The 13,815-nt window shown below is 39.8% G+C and overlaps 4 protein-coding genes across 7 annotated transcripts; 2 read left to right on the top strand and 2 right to left on the bottom strand.

The window, feature by feature from the left end:
* The first annotated feature begins 1,720 nt into the window (after positions 1-1,720).
* On the top strand, positions 1,721-5,140 carry LOC136263113 (transmembrane protein 64-like). 2 transcript variants are annotated; one of them, XM_066057600.1, is made up of 3 exons: positions 1,721-2,535; positions 2,592-2,744; positions 4,942-5,140. In XM_066057600.1, exons 1-3 carry the CDS (start codon positions 1,816-1,818, stop codon positions 5,044-5,046), a joined length of 978 nt encoding a protein of 325 aa, XP_065913672.1. In that variant the 5' UTR covers positions 1,721-1,815; the 3' UTR covers positions 5,047-5,140. The 2 variants fall into 2 exon arrangements, with proteins under 2 accessions (XP_065913672.1, XP_065913673.1); XM_066057601.1 differs by lacking the exon at positions 2,592-2,744.
* Positions 5,044-5,860, bottom strand: LOC136263119 (M-phase phosphoprotein 6-like). Its single transcript, XM_066057606.1, has 5 exons — positions 5,750-5,860; positions 5,598-5,701; positions 5,449-5,545; positions 5,314-5,396; positions 5,044-5,252 (listed from the first exon to the last, which is right to left on the bottom strand). Exons 1-5 carry the CDS (start codon positions 5,801-5,803, stop codon positions 5,120-5,122), a joined length of 471 nt encoding a protein of 156 aa, XP_065913678.1. The 5' UTR covers positions 5,804-5,860; the 3' UTR covers positions 5,044-5,119.
* LOC136263112 (GTPase Obg-like) lies at positions 5,615-13,798 on the top strand. 2 transcript variants are annotated; one of them, XM_066057599.1, is made up of 5 exons: positions 5,615-5,906; positions 5,958-6,034; positions 6,079-6,469; positions 13,232-13,373; positions 13,425-13,798. In XM_066057599.1, exons 1-5 carry the CDS (start codon positions 5,847-5,849, stop codon positions 13,778-13,780), a joined length of 1,026 nt encoding a protein of 341 aa, XP_065913671.1. In that variant the 5' UTR covers positions 5,615-5,846; the 3' UTR covers positions 13,781-13,798. The 2 variants fall into 2 exon arrangements, with proteins under 2 accessions (XP_065913671.1, XP_065913670.1); XM_066057598.1 differs by having other exon boundaries at positions 5,617-5,906; positions 13,419-13,798.
* On the bottom strand, positions 8,647-13,809 carry LOC136263109 (uncharacterized). Of its 2 annotated transcripts, XM_066057596.1 has the most exons (6): positions 11,800-13,809; positions 11,642-11,738; positions 11,226-11,581; positions 10,365-11,155; positions 10,005-10,307; positions 8,648-9,771 (listed from the first exon to the last, which is right to left on the bottom strand). In XM_066057596.1, exons 1-4 carry the CDS (start codon positions 12,058-12,060, stop codon positions 10,382-10,384), a joined length of 1,488 nt encoding a protein of 495 aa, XP_065913668.1. In that variant the 5' UTR covers positions 12,061-13,809; the 3' UTR covers positions 8,648-9,771; positions 10,005-10,307; positions 10,365-10,381. The 2 variants fall into 2 exon arrangements, with proteins under 2 accessions (XP_065913667.1, XP_065913668.1); XM_066057595.1 differs by having other exon boundaries at positions 8,647-9,771; positions 11,226-11,738.
* Between the last annotated feature and the right edge of the window lie 6 nt (positions 13,810-13,815).

Below are 13,815 nucleotides of genomic sequence, written 5' to 3'. Positions count from 1 at the left end.
GGTGAAATGTTGGAGATTTGACTACGCCCTGGGAAGCCATACATGAACGCATTGCTTCTGTTTTGTTGACAACCAGAACCGGTGGCTGCATAGATTTTAGAACCATGGCTTTAAGATCTGGGACATTATCACAGTCAGTTACACTACTGTAACTGTCTAGTTCAGCACACAAAGCCTACAACTGGATTGCAACTTTATGAGGGACACAGGGTTGCTGCTATGGGGTCAACATTCACATTAAGAGATCTTCATGTTATTTATGTTATTTTATTACTAGAGCTGCTTGATTGGAAATATTCATGAGCTGCCAGTTTGAATTATTACCTTATAGCTAGTGGCTGGTCATCATGCAACAAGAATTATCAGTTTCCTTGTTTTCAATTGTTTGAGTTGTATGGCAAGGTAATTACATAGATTCTACTGAAATTGCTTATAGATAGTACGGCTACTTAGCTACAAGCTGTCCACTGAAACAAAGCCGCATGCACATGCCAGTTTTTCCTTTTGCAGAAAACCGGCCTGCCCTAATGGCATTTTTTTCCACACATTATGCTCTAACCCATGAATAAAGAAGTGGGCTCTGGCACCCTGGTACACAATGCTAGGTCAACTGAAGCTGGAACATGACCCTTGAAGGGATGAACAGGGGGAGGAAAAAGAACCTCTCATACACATGATGGCAAAGTGCATGCAGTATGGAGAAGCTAAGACCGTGACAACTGGTGAAACCAGTTCATCACTCTACAGTAGGATGTTTTCCATTTAAGACAAGTGCATGCACGCTCAGCTATATAGGTGCAGAATGCCAGGATATGTAACTCTTCACCAGTGAAGTATATGCTATCAGAACAGCTAGCCATAAAGAAGAGTACGAGTTATCTTAATGCTGATTGTAAGCCAGTGTGCATTGAAAACTGCCCCCAGGCATGATGCTGTTTCAGGTGCACAATGACATTATAAACTTCCACCAATAAACCCTGGATCATTCAGCAGTACATAATCCAACTAGCTATATAGCAGCTAACTACTGTACGTACACTGGTATAAATTGAAGAGGACTGATAACTATAACAGAGAACACAAGGTTGCTTGATGATATACCAGGCACCCAGAACATTAAGACATGTATTGACAGATCAATAATTGCCACACGATATGAATATTTGCATGTAGCTATAGATGTATTATTATGACCAGTAGCTACTAGTTATTTTTCTTGGTTGATACACAAAAGAGACCATCTATAGCCCACTCATTAAGGGAACAAATAGCCCTCAACAAGTGCATAGGGCACTGAAAAATATAGCTAGTTATGAGGGTGGAGTGGGGGGAAGGCGAAAGCTGACCCCTTGATCTGTATGCAGACCACCTGCCTGGACACCTGACCATGCAGTCTGCAGTTGACCCGGCTGAGAAAGGCCAATGATGTAACCCATGCAACTGAGGATGACTTGACTGGAGCACATATCTCAAGCTTCATGACTGTTATTGGGAGCTGTTGCTAGTTCATTCTGTTGGTGAGGGCAGTGAGGGGGGCAAAGCTGGACTGAGAAGCTTCAGCACTAGTTCCAAGGATTACGGCACTGACAGCAGAACCTGTCTCAGGAACTACATCTGTCCACCTGGTATGACTTTTCATCCTTTTCAGCAAATGGACATTTGATAAAGTGCTAATGATTTCTCGGAAACCAAGGCTTCAGCTTCAGTGGTTTCCCTAGGAGGCGCCTATCATAGCGCGCTAAAAATAATTGTGATAGACCGGCAACGAATCAGGGGACCCAACATGAGGTCACGGTAGCACAGCGAAGCGACATTATGAGTGTGACAGTGGAGTCGAGTCAGCCTTTACCAGAAATACCCGTCCACATGCATTACGTCCCAGTAAATGAAACAATAACGGAATCGACTTCTCCAAAGACATCGGTCGCGGCCGCGAAGACAGTAGACAATGACGAGGCAGATGATCGTGAAGCAGCCAAGAAGGAAGAAGAAGATGATGGTGATTTATTAGAAGTGTTTTGCTCTCCTGTAAATCTTGAGCAGTTTGTGTACGAGGAAGAGAAGGAAAAAGATGGCAGTGTAGGGCTGGTTAGAAGATATTGTGGGGTGTCCGTACCGTTTCTGATATTTCTAGCTGTCTGTGTTGTCTTTCTTGTGCTGTGCAGAGAATATCTGTTACCATTTCTTGATTGGCTTCAGAAACTACCGGCAGCTGAGAGCATTGCAGTGTTCATACTGATGTTTACAGTGGTATCATTTCCGATGACATTTGGCTATATCATTCTCAATCTAGCAGCTGGGTATTTGTATGGTGTGATATGGGGACAAGTTGTTGTGACTACAAGTGTCACTGCTGGTATGTCTATTGCTTTCCTAATTTGTCGTAGCTGTTGTAAAGACATGGCAAGCCGTTGGATGGATTTACGCAGCGTCAAGGCTATCATCAAAGTTGTAGAAAGTCACCGAGGATTTAAAGTTATTGCTTTGACTCGACTTACACCAATTCCTTTTGGACTACAGAATGCCATGTTTTCCGTAAGCCTTAAATACAATTTTGTCCTCCTTACATTAGTGTTTGTTTTCTGTTACAGATAACAAATATAAAATTCACAACATATATTTTAGCTTCAATCATTGGGATATTTCCAACGCAATTACTTAACACTTACATGGGCAGTACGTTACGTAACATGCATGAGGTGCTAGCAGATCGTGCCGATGGCTATATCATCTTAATCAGTCAGGTGAGCTTCACATTGGTATTATTGAATTTTAGTTTTGTTCCTCTTAAAATAATATTGGTAGCATGCTGCAAAAGAACTTGGTCATTCATCACTGATAGAGTTCTTTGTGAGCAGTTGTGTTGTCATAGTCCCGGGCGTCACGACTACTCACTCACTGTTTGTCCACATGTTCCAATCATATTCAAGTGTTAAGAGATTCCATTGTACACTTTGTTGAATCCACAGGTTTGGAAAGCAGCCAAAATAGTCTTCATGTATAAGATATTTTGTATTTGCTATTGCAGCTGGTGCTGTTTGATTGAGGGGATCACATATTGTTTACTTTTTAAACCCAGGCTCTTAATTTAGCAAGTAGGTTGATTATTACTGTAAAAGCAAGAGTTCATAATATAAAGAGAGGGGAGTGTCCCACTTCAGTATAGCCTGTATAAACGTAAATCTCAAAGTAATACAGTAAAACGTTGATTACTTTAGGATATCATGTAAACACATGAAGTGTTAAGGAGTGTTGGCAATGTCATCAGTGGGCTGCTTATTGAAGCCATAACTACAACAGTCATTAAAACTTAATGTAGAGTAGAGACCTGACCAACTAACACAGTGAAAACAAGAGTTCATAATATAAGTAAGGGAGAGAGTATCCAGCTTCCAATATAGCCTGTACAAAATCACTGTGTTAAGCTCAGTCAAGTTTACCTTTGATCAAATTAACACTTGAGAATCCGTCGTCATGACACCCTTGTTAACATCATTTATAATGCCTTTCTCAAGACCATCCTGGTGTTCTTAAGGAACAGAGGGCTTCGTACGATGATGGCCTGCGGCCTGGTGATATTTTTCATCCTGACTTTCAACACGGTCGTTCTGCTTACTTTGACGTCTCCATACGCAGCACTATTCAGCCTGCTTTTATTTCTTCCTCTGCTTCATGTGCTGGGGTAGCTGCTGCGGCTGGAGAGGTGGCCAAGGATGAGAAGCATTTGGCAGCTGTGGAGAAAAATGGTTCTGATGTTGTTCCTTTGGTAGTGGAGTGCTTTGGAGTGTGGACCCCTTTTTCCCTGAAAATGTTAAAAGTTATTGCTGACCGTACCACCCCTAGAAGCAGTGTTCCTCCCAAGTTGGCAGGAAAGAATTTACTATAACAATTTTCTTTTGCACTGTGACAAAGCAATGCTAATAAGATATTGGGCCCTTCAGGACAGTGGTAACGATAGCAATCCCCTCTACCCTTAGTTATTTGTATTCCCCTTTTAGTAGTTGTAGTAGTAGTAGTAGTAGTAGTAGTAGTAGTAGTTGTAGTAGTAGTAGTAGTGGTAGTAGTAGTAGTAGTAGTAGTAGTAGTAGTGGTAGTAGTAGTAGTAGTGGTTGGTTATGTAGTTGTTTGTGTAGTTGTATATAGTAGTTGTCTTAGTTTATGTTTAAGTTCACTTACTATGTACTGTTTTATCTTTTTAAAAAAATTAACACTTTTTGGTGATAGAAAACTGTTGATTGGTGCTTATTGTGTTGATAAGGTCAAGGCTTTATTCTAGCTGTGAACAGGCTTCCTGTGTTACTTGACTCAGTGATTTTCCTGGATGTATTCCTAGATACTCTCTCCCTTACTTGTATTATGAACTCTTGGTGAAAGTGACTATAGGTATTACATCATAACTTTGAGATTCGTGTTTGTACAGGCTATACTGCAGTAGGACACTCTCCTCTCTTTTTATATTATGAACTCTTGGTAAAAGCAATGGAAGTTCTTGATAAGAATTTGCCAAATAAATGTTGCACCAGTTATGCTGCATGACATAAAGAGCAGAATTTATTTAATTATTTTTGCTTGCTGATTTTGAGGTTTTTGGGGGCTAACAGTGAATTTTTTTTTTTTAAATTACATTTGAGATTGTTTGCTAATTGGTCAACCTCGAAATTATTCCCCTCAAAAACTTAGGCTATTTATTTTTAATTGAAAAATGAGTACAATATCTATAATATTAAGTACTTAACTACCAATTACAAATCCAACTAGAATTTTACAATATCTGGGGGTAGACCGTTTCAGAGCTATACAGTACTACTAGTCATTCCACTGGTATTGCAGACTGGAGTTTTTGTTACCTAATAGAACATTGCATTAGTGTCAGTTTTAGTTGACAGCAGACACTTTGACATGTTAAGGATGTTATCGTTATCACTCTTTGTTTTTCCACAGGTACTGGCCAGTGTTGCATTAATGATTTATGTAGTACGTCGAGCAAGAAGGGAACTGGCATCATTGACTAGTGAACAAGATGTTGAAATAGGAGATAATGTATAGGGTTATGATATATTAAATAGATATAAGGGAATTGCAATATACAAAAATTTTTTTAAATAAAAATTATTATATATTAATCTGCAGGTTTCAAGAATCCTTTTGGTGCCTTGCTTTTCTGTTTCTTCATTTCTAATCTTTTCAAAAACTTTCTTCTGGATGGATTCTGTATCTTTTTTACTAATGTTGATCCCATTAATTCTTGGTACCTACACAGTTAGTAGCATAAAGAATAAAATTGTTAACACTTTATCATGTCAATGTTGTCACCTTTTAGACACCTCTTGTGCACTTATTGTTTGTTCTTCACAACTCTCAGAGTCTGACTGTTCTACATCTTGACTAGCTAATTTCTGGCAACAAAAACAAGTTTGTTTACATCCAAATATGGCTATACACTCCCACCTCTACTTCCTTGTTGAAATTATGGAATGACAACCTCCCAATTGGGTTGAGTTCAGCGCACTCTACATAATTCACTGTCGCCTTACAAGCCGGGGGGCTGGGTTGGCAGTAATTTAAGTGACGTACACAGTAAATTAAATGCTACTTACTGGTCCGCACGTGAGTTGGTTACCCCGGGGACCTCCCATCGCTCTTCCAACACAGTTTGATTTGAATCCGTTTCGTCTTCCGCTTTAGATTTCCGTTTCATGAACTACAGGGGGACGTAAATTATTATATCGTCACTTTTCGGCGCAAATACCTTCATCTGTTGTAAGTGTTTCGACAGCGTCCGCTTCTGTTTGTGCCGACTCATTTTTGTTTTTGAAACCCACAATTAAACACTTTACAATAAGAGCATGCGCGTTTCACGTGTTATCTTTGGTAAGATAAAAGTGGCCAAAGGAAAGTCCAGAATTGTTAGTGAGTGTAGTATTAGATGCGGTGATGTGTTAATGGTAGTGTTTTAGGAGCAGCGCATCACAGACCGTAAGCGTGTCATAATTAGGAGTGGCCGAGGTGGAAATGGGTGTGTCAGTTACGTCAGGTGAGGTAGTTTATTCTTACGTGAGACTAGTGCATATTCTCTAGTGGGAAGCCTGATGGTGGAAGAGGGGGGCGTGGTGGATCAGTAAAATTTGTCTCAAACAAACAAGTCAAGGACCTGTCTCAATTGTTACACTGCTACAATGCAAAGCATGGAGGCCATGGCTCCAGTAGAGGTCGTTGTGGTAAAGATGGGGAAGACATTACGGTTGTAGTCCCTACGGGGACAGTTGTGTACAAAGATGGAGAAGAGCTAATAGATCTTGATGGTGATGGTGTGCAGTATATAGGGGTAGTGGGAGGTGAGGGAGGACAAGGTAATATTATTAACCAAGATGAAGATGAGTGGAACTATAATGATGATGGGACTGATGGAGAGGAGAGTACTGAAGTGGTGTTGCAACTGGAGATGAAACTGCTAGCTGATGTAGGACTGGTAAGTAGTGTATGCATCTGAGTGTAGTGTGCGTGCGTGTGTGTGTGTGTGTGTGTGTGCTGTAAAGAACTGTCCTGGTAATCACAACGTTTCGGTTTCAATGCCCCCCTTACTATTGTTGTTTCCTTGAGCAAGGAAGTTGAGAAACTTTGTCTCACTCCACTCAGCTGTATCAAGCAAGGCACATGATATTGTATCATGTGATCCAAGAAACTGGCTATGCTTAATGTCATGCATACAATGATCTCTGAACTAAACAATTTAAACAGTGGGACTGTCCTCTGCCTTCACCTCAGTCATTCCCAAGATACAAGGCTTTAGAGTTTGCGTAACGCAAACTACCATAAAATACAACCATAATTATCTGACTTTTGAAAATGTGGCACACGTTAAGATGATTTTATTGAGTTACTCTAATAGTACAGTCACCCTAATAGAACATTCATTGAATAAGAGTGTGCATGGTTTTGGAATGGTACTGTACTTTGCTCATTCTGCTATTCTAAAGTACAAAACAAGCCTTAAAACCATGTACAAATAGAAGATACTAAAGCAGCCAAGCTGTGAGTTAGGTTAAAATTAGTCACAGTTAAGAAAATCAAAGCTCATATATAGTTTAAAAAATGGCCATAGTGATGTTTTAATTAATGACATGGTGAATTTGGTAACATCAATGTATCCATCATTTTTGCAACCTTGACCATGAAGTCTGCATCTGTTTTTTTTTTTTCGTTTTGGCATAGTGGGGGGGACTGGTGCTAACTGAGGGATCAAATACTAGTTGTACATGTCTCACATGCTGACGGAGCAAAAGATTTGCAGCGTGAAATAATACCCGAAGTTGTTGCTGGTCAAGATGTGTTCGCTGTATTACCTACTGGTTACGGGAAGAGTCTTTGTTAAGGATGCCTCCTGTTTCTCTTTGATGAAATTTACAAGCCTGATGAACCAACCATAGTATGTGTAGTATCACCACTATTAGGAATAATTGAAGACCAGGTACTGTGACTACTAGTATATAGGCAGCTATTAATAGCGAGAGTAATAGCTACCAACTATATTCAGTGTAGCAACGTGTCTTTTAGCTATTAATGTGGTAACTGATATCCAGGCGTGCAATGTTTTAAATGCTTAAGGCTTTTAATTTAGTGCATTAGCTACTTTACAATGAATTTAGCTTAAGATGCCTTGTAGGTGTATTCATTTTCATCAAAAGGTATACCAACTGGATGTGTGTCAAGTACTTCAAGCAACCTTATAATGGATGGAGTCAGAAATGCCAAATATCAGCTGGTATTTTTTACCCCAGAGGCAATGCTGCATGGTAGATGGCGAAAAGTATTGCATAGTGAACCTCATGCAACCAGATTACGTGTGATGGTGATAGATGAAGCACACACTGTTGTCGAATGGTAAGTTATTTAAGAACAATAGTTTTGCTTAGATTATTGGATGGTGTACCGGGGTGATACATTTCGTTCAGAGTCAGACATGCTAAGATTGGAAGAAATTCGCAGTATTGTTCCAGAAGATGTAAGATTTATGGCCATGATAGCAACAGCATCCAAGGAACTAAGAATGAAAGTGTCATTTACAATTGGTCTTATCAACCCTACAGTGATAGCTATTTCTCCATGCAAGAGTAACATCTCATATAATGTATCCAACTATGCATCCATCAGTGAGACTTTTGGTCCAGTTCTCCATGAACTGAGAGGCAAGCTAACATCAATGGACAGAGTCATCATATATTGTAAGACTGCAGTGACCTCTACTGCTTTTTTAAGCGTGGTTTAGGTGACAATTTCACATATCCCTCTGATGCTCCTTGTGAATTGTCAAAATACCGTTTGGTGGATATGTTCACAAGTGTCACTGACCAGGACGTCAAACAGCAGATAATTCAGAAACCCCAGTGCGCCATTAAGAATTGTATGTGCAACAATTGCATTTGGGATGGGGATAGATACTCCCGATGTTCACAGAATAATACACTTTGGTGCTCCTAGCCATCTTCATTCTTACATTCAAGAAACTGGAAGAGGTGGCAGAGATGGGAAGCTGACAGTAGCTACACTGCTAACTGTAAACAAAATATAATAATTCATGGTCAAAACAAATTTTAAGCTACCAAAAGAATGTACCACAATGCCGACGAGATTTACTTTTTTGTGACACAGACAACTACCATCACCTTGACATGAGTACCAAGTGTTTGTGTTGTGACATATGTGCTGTAAATTGTGATTGTGGATCTTGTACAAATGTATATTCATTTAATCATAATTAATACTGTACATGTTAAATTATTTATTGTACAGTTAAAAAGTATCAATAACAGTTATTGCTCTTCAAAGTAACAGTTGATATATTCCTTGACCCATTTCAGTATGTCATGTGGCATTGTATGCAAGGGGTCACATGGCTTTGAAAAAGTCATATATTTCCTTCCAGGGATCTTCGTGAAAACAGAAGCATTGTTCAAGCATTTCAATAGGAATTTAAAATCTTACAAGCTTTTTGCTTCTTTATGACTTGTAGATGTTTCAGCCACATGGTTGTCTTTGTCAAAATTATGCAAAAGTGGATGGACAGTACCCAGAGCACGAGCTACTCTTTCCATTGATTTGGTTGTGTTGTTAGCCTGCAACTATGCAATACTTGTTTTAACCAATCTGTTGAGGTGTTCACAATGTAAATCATTGGGGATGTTTCTCCCAGCCTGTCCATGTGTGTTTACAAATCTGCCCCAGAGCAGCTCCTCTGCTTGACGTGGACTTAGCAGGTAGTCATACTGCATTAAGAAATTCACAGTTTCAATGGCATAATTTGTTCTACCAGAACTAATGAACATTGTATCTGTAGCACCTCAAGACACGTATTCCATCCCCTTCAAGTACATGCACCCGATGGTCAATAACCATGATGAATACTGGTATGCCATGTCTTTCTGAGGATGCAGTGTGGGAGGTATTGTAATCTGTACAAAGAAATGACTTGACAATGTCTTTTGTAATCCTGTCTAACAGTGGCTTTCTTTCTTCATCCGTGCATGCCCAGGTGAGATCGCCTTTAGGAGCATACTGCTTAGAGGGAGTATCACTCAGGACTTGCATACCTAGCAACTTCATAGCTGCAGCAACAACATGTGCTTCAATGACTAAAACGAAGAAATCTTCACAGGCATCAAAACTATCCATTGGCTTGCTCTTAACATTTATTCTTCCCAACAAATTTCTAAGTTGATACAGTGTTCCATGTTGCGATCCGGAGCCAAAAGAATAGTAGTACTTCCATATTAGCTACAAGTAACAGGCACATGCTAATATGATCAAATTAAATTCATACATATAGTCGTGTATAACAACATTGACGTTGTATAAGTCCTATATATGTAAAAGGTGTAAATAGTAATACTACATATAGTAAAAGGGCAATATATCCAGGAGTGTGACAGGACCCTGCATTTCCCTTCAGAAAATTATGTTGTGTTAGCTAGTCATTCCACCCACTTTTACACAGCTATAGAACTTACTCCAAGAAAATTTGCTTTAGTGTGCCAGTCTTCCATAACTGGAATTCTGCCAATAAGTTGCTTTGCTGGAGTCTGCGAATTGATCTTTGCTTTGATTGAATGCCTAGCTCTGGCTGCTGTCAATTGGTCACCACCCAAAAGAATGGAGTGAACTTTAGCCTTCTCTATGGTTTCTGTTTCACCATTGCTGTACACCTTGCTCTCAGTGTGTGTGATGCATGGAACATACTGATGTAAATGAGTAAGGATAGCTGCCATTCCTTCACTAGTTGTCTGATTTTGAGGAATAATACCAAGGGGAACCTATACAAATATAGTAGCTCTATATTAAGGTAGCTAATTGTCATTCAAACCACTTACCACTATTGATTTGCTACTCATCTCCAAATAATGTTGTGCATTATATGCCACTCAATGACTCTGTCAAATGATAAATTGAAAAAATCTAGATACTTAAACAAGATTCTAGAAACCAGGACTGCAATGTTGTCTTTCAATATTAAATCATCTATGCACTTGGGTAGTACAGAAGTTGCAGCATGCTCAATATCTGTAACCTCTGAGATCTTGGTGGTCTTGTCTGAGTACTCAGACACATCAATGCGGTTTTCTACTGCGTATGCATGGAAATGATGGACTGATTGATTTCGTCTGTCTAATCGTAAATGACGCTTCTGAATATTCTTGTCGATGTTGTCACCTACAAGACGATAGCCTTTGTGCTTCATCACTATTGGCAATCCAGGTAATATTGTGATGTGGTGACATGGTTCCAACACTTGGGGAGGACGTGCTATTAAGGGGACCACAGGCATTTGGCTCATTTTACTAATGCACACAACTTCATCATCAAAGCTATCATCACTGTCACTACTGTAGCTATATTCACCGCTTGAAATAGAGGAAGTGTCACTAAGCTCATCATCCTCTTCAGAATCTTGCCTGTCAGCTTCATCTACCTCTACTGTGTAACTTCTGCTTTGCTCAATGTATGATGGTAAAATGCTCTCTTCTTGGGTTTGCAGGTCCGGTAGGTAAGAATTGGCCCAATCTTTGACTGCATTGTCATGACCATTTCCTAAAGTTGTCACAAGCCTGGTGGCTGATTTGTGAGATAGTGACAATGATAACTTCTGCAGCCTTTCATAAACCTATCATTTCAAAAAAATAAAATTTTATATGATGTAGTATATTTAATTATAATTGTAAGTCATATCTAACCTGTTTTCCACTGTGACCAGCATGCAGCACAGTAGATATGATCTTCTGTACTAGACTCATTCGATGGTACCTGAATTTTAGAACAATGGCAGCACAAATTCCCATGACTCCTAATCTGTTACATCTTTCATGTTTTGTTCGTGTGCATGCTTTCAGAATTGCTGAAAATACTGGTGCATGCTCCTCCAATTCAGTGATTAAGTCAGCCCAGTGGAAATTCTCAAATGATGACTGCTGCAGAATAGACCTCACTGGTTTAGAACACAGTTTCTTTAGCTCTCTGTTAATGGCAATTGAGATTTTTTGAATAGTATGCTTTTTTATGCATGGGTCTTTGAAGCAATGGTCAGCAACACCTGTATGTATTCCAAGTACATGTACTAAAAATAGTGTCCAGCTTGAGCAACTATATATACCTTTCTTGTGTCCCCATGCAGCTGCTTTAGTGATGTGCCTTCTGTTCGGAGTATACAATGGGATGTGTTTTACACCAGAGTCATTGCTAATGGTTACCTGTATGTATCGCACATGCAGTAAACATAGTGTGTATAGCTGGTCATGTACATTTTTATACCATAACTTGTGGTAATGTAGAATTGGTGGATAACATGACTGGAGGCCGACGCCGCCGCTTTCTTGAAGGCCCACGAGATTCACCAGGAGATGGCCTCCTTTTCCTCCCTTCTTTGCTACGTAGAAGTACGTTGGACTCTTTGTCAGTGTCAATGCAACTTGTATACCCAGCTAAGTCTTCCAATGAGGCCACAAGTTTCTGGTTAACTGCACATATATGTATGGCAAGTTTGTTATAGCTGTTAAAACAAGAACGGTACATGCGGTCTCTGAGCAAGATATTTCATGTCCTTGTTTATGCAAGAGGTCTTTCCAAAGATATAACACTCATTCACAAGCTTCGCTGTCATCCCCTTTGTAGTCAGTGCCAAGGTTTCTTCTTATCTTCGGTGTTTTCATAATATCTAACCCACAGCCAACGCAAATAACTGGCCGTGCCATGTAGGGGCTACCTACACTTCCCTAGTTATAAGTAAAGTATCTATGGAAAGCACTGCTACCGCCATAGCTATAATGCACATGCGCTACATTCCAGTAGAACTGGTAATGGGTCGTAATGTCACCAGACCAATTACAGCCAGCGCTTATAATCAGGATATCGATAAGCGCCTGACGTGTATTGGTTTGGCAACGTGAGACTACCAAGGGGGGTGGCCATGAATGTACTACTAGGCCTACTCCCATTCAATTAGCAACAGTTGTTAGCTCACAACAAATACCAATGCTGTGTGCAATTGATACAAGTGTTAATGGCATCGATTTATAACTAGTACATTGTTACTCTAATTGATTGAAATGTTCTACCTTCACAATAGTCTCGTCCCCAGCTGCCCATGTGCTTGATCATGTGAAGGTCGTCTGGTGACTTTGGTCCACTTTCTTGGCCCTAGTGGAATATTGCTGTATACATGTTTCTTGTGCTCATTCATGCTTACATTCAAATGAATAAACTTTTTGTTCACTCAAGGGAGTCTTACTTTATAAAAAAATCGCTGGAGTGACTAAAGAATGCCGATTACAACTTGATGTATGAATAGCATTCGACTTAGAACAACAATTGATGGCGAAGAAGACGTTTAGACAACTAAGCTAGTTTTTCAGGTGTACACTTTATTAATGCGCACTTCCTGGGCCAAGAAGTTGGACTAATGTCACCAGACGACCTTCGCGTGATCTAGCATGTGGGTGGCTTGGGACGAGACTACTACCACAACTGATCAAGCCTGCACATGATAGGACATTATTGTGGGTCTACTGCTGAACATTATATTTGTCTCTGTTCCTGAGACTGAATTTGAGAATTGAGTACCGCATGACAGGAAATTTTGACAAAAGAAAAAAATTGACAAATTGGTGTAATTTGTCAACTTTGAATTTGTCCAATGCCTATAATAGTACCTAGATTTTCATCAATATATTTTTTTTATCACTAGGTTGGATTTCCCAATGCTGGCAAGAGTACACTACTCGGAGCACTGTCACGAGCTAGACCTAAAGTGGCCTCCTATCCCTTCACTACCCTTCGGCCTCACTTGGGAATCGTTGCTAGCAGTGACAGTCTAAGAACAGTAACAGGTATATGTGTAGATGCTGTAGTATTGTTGACATGGTAACCAATAGTTGCAGATATTCCTGGTATTCTGCCTGGTGCCCACCGTAACGTTGGACTGGGTCTGTCATTTCTACGTCACATTGAACGTTGCCAAGTGTTACTGATGTGCCTGGATGGTCTTCATCACTCCATGACACTACATGAACAGTTCTCTGCTCTACAATATGAATTAGACCAATACAGCAGACGGAGTGACTTCACTACGAAACCTTCAGCTGTCATTGTTAACAAAATGGATGAGGCAGACCCTCAATTTGTTGTTCAATTAAAAGAAACTCTCACTCCACGGTATCCTGTGTTGCCTATATCTGCATTAAAACGTTGGAATATACTTTATGTACGTGAAACAATACTTTCATTGTGTCGATGACATTTCTACTTATATGAATTAAGCGCCTAAAATCA

Source organism: Dysidea avara, chromosome 8, assembly GCF_963678975.1.
Source record: "Dysidea avara chromosome 8, odDysAvar1.4, whole genome shotgun sequence".
In the NCBI taxonomy this organism is placed as follows: domain Eukaryota; kingdom Metazoa; phylum Porifera; class Demospongiae; order Dictyoceratida; family Dysideidae; genus Dysidea; species Dysidea avara.
The sequence above is the reverse complement of the archived record's forward strand: the minus strand, read 5'-3'. Positions and strand labels throughout refer to the sequence as shown.

Excerpts from the sequence above, each read along its gene's own strand:
- LOC136263119 (XM_066057606.1), bottom strand. The coding sequence starts at position 5,803 with ATGAGTCGGCACAAACAGAAGCGGACGCTGTCGAAACACTTACAACAG. Across the intron at positions 5,397-5,448 it reads ATTTCAACAAGGAAGTAGAG|AAATTAGCTAGTCAAGATGT; the intron begins GTGGGAGTGTAT and ends TTTTGTTGCCAG. Across the intron at positions 5,253-5,313 it reads GCACAAGAGGTGTCTAAAAG|GTACCAAGAATTAATGGGAT; the intron begins GTGACAACATTG and ends CTAACTGTGTAG.
- LOC136263113 (XM_066057600.1), top strand. The coding sequence starts at position 1,816 with ATGAGTGTGACAGTGGAGTCGAGTCAGCCTTTACCAGAAATACCCGTC. Across the intron at positions 2,536-2,591 it reads TACAGAATGCCATGTTTTCC|ATAACAAATATAAAATTCAC; the intron begins GTAAGCCTTAAA and ends TTTCTGTTACAG. Across the intron at positions 2,745-4,941 it reads ATATCATCTTAATCAGTCAG|GTACTGGCCAGTGTTGCATT; the intron begins GTGAGCTTCACA and ends GTTTTTCCACAG.
- LOC136263109 (XM_066057595.1), bottom strand. The coding sequence starts at position 12,060 with ATGTACCGTTCTTGTTTTAACAGCTATAACAAACTTGCCATACATATA. Across the intron at positions 11,739-11,799 it reads CTACATTACCACAAGTTATG|GTAACCATTAGCAATGACTC; the intron begins GTATAAAAATGT and ends CGATACATACAG. Across the intron at positions 11,156-11,225 it reads CTGGTCACAGTGGAAAACAG|GTTTATGAAAGGCTGCAGAA; the intron begins GTTAGATATGAC and ends TTGAAATGATAG.
- LOC136263112 (XM_066057598.1), top strand. The coding sequence starts at position 5,847 with ATGCGCGTTTCACGTGTTATCTTTGGTAAGATAAAAGTGGCCAAAGGA. Across the intron at positions 5,907-5,957 it reads CCAAAGGAAAGTCCAGAATT|GAGCAGCGCATCACAGACCG; the intron begins GTTAGTGAGTGT and ends GTAGTGTTTTAG. Across the intron at positions 13,374-13,418 it reads CAGTCTAAGAACAGTAACAG|TTGCAGATATTCCTGGTATT; the intron begins GTATATGTGTAG and ends GGTAACCAATAG.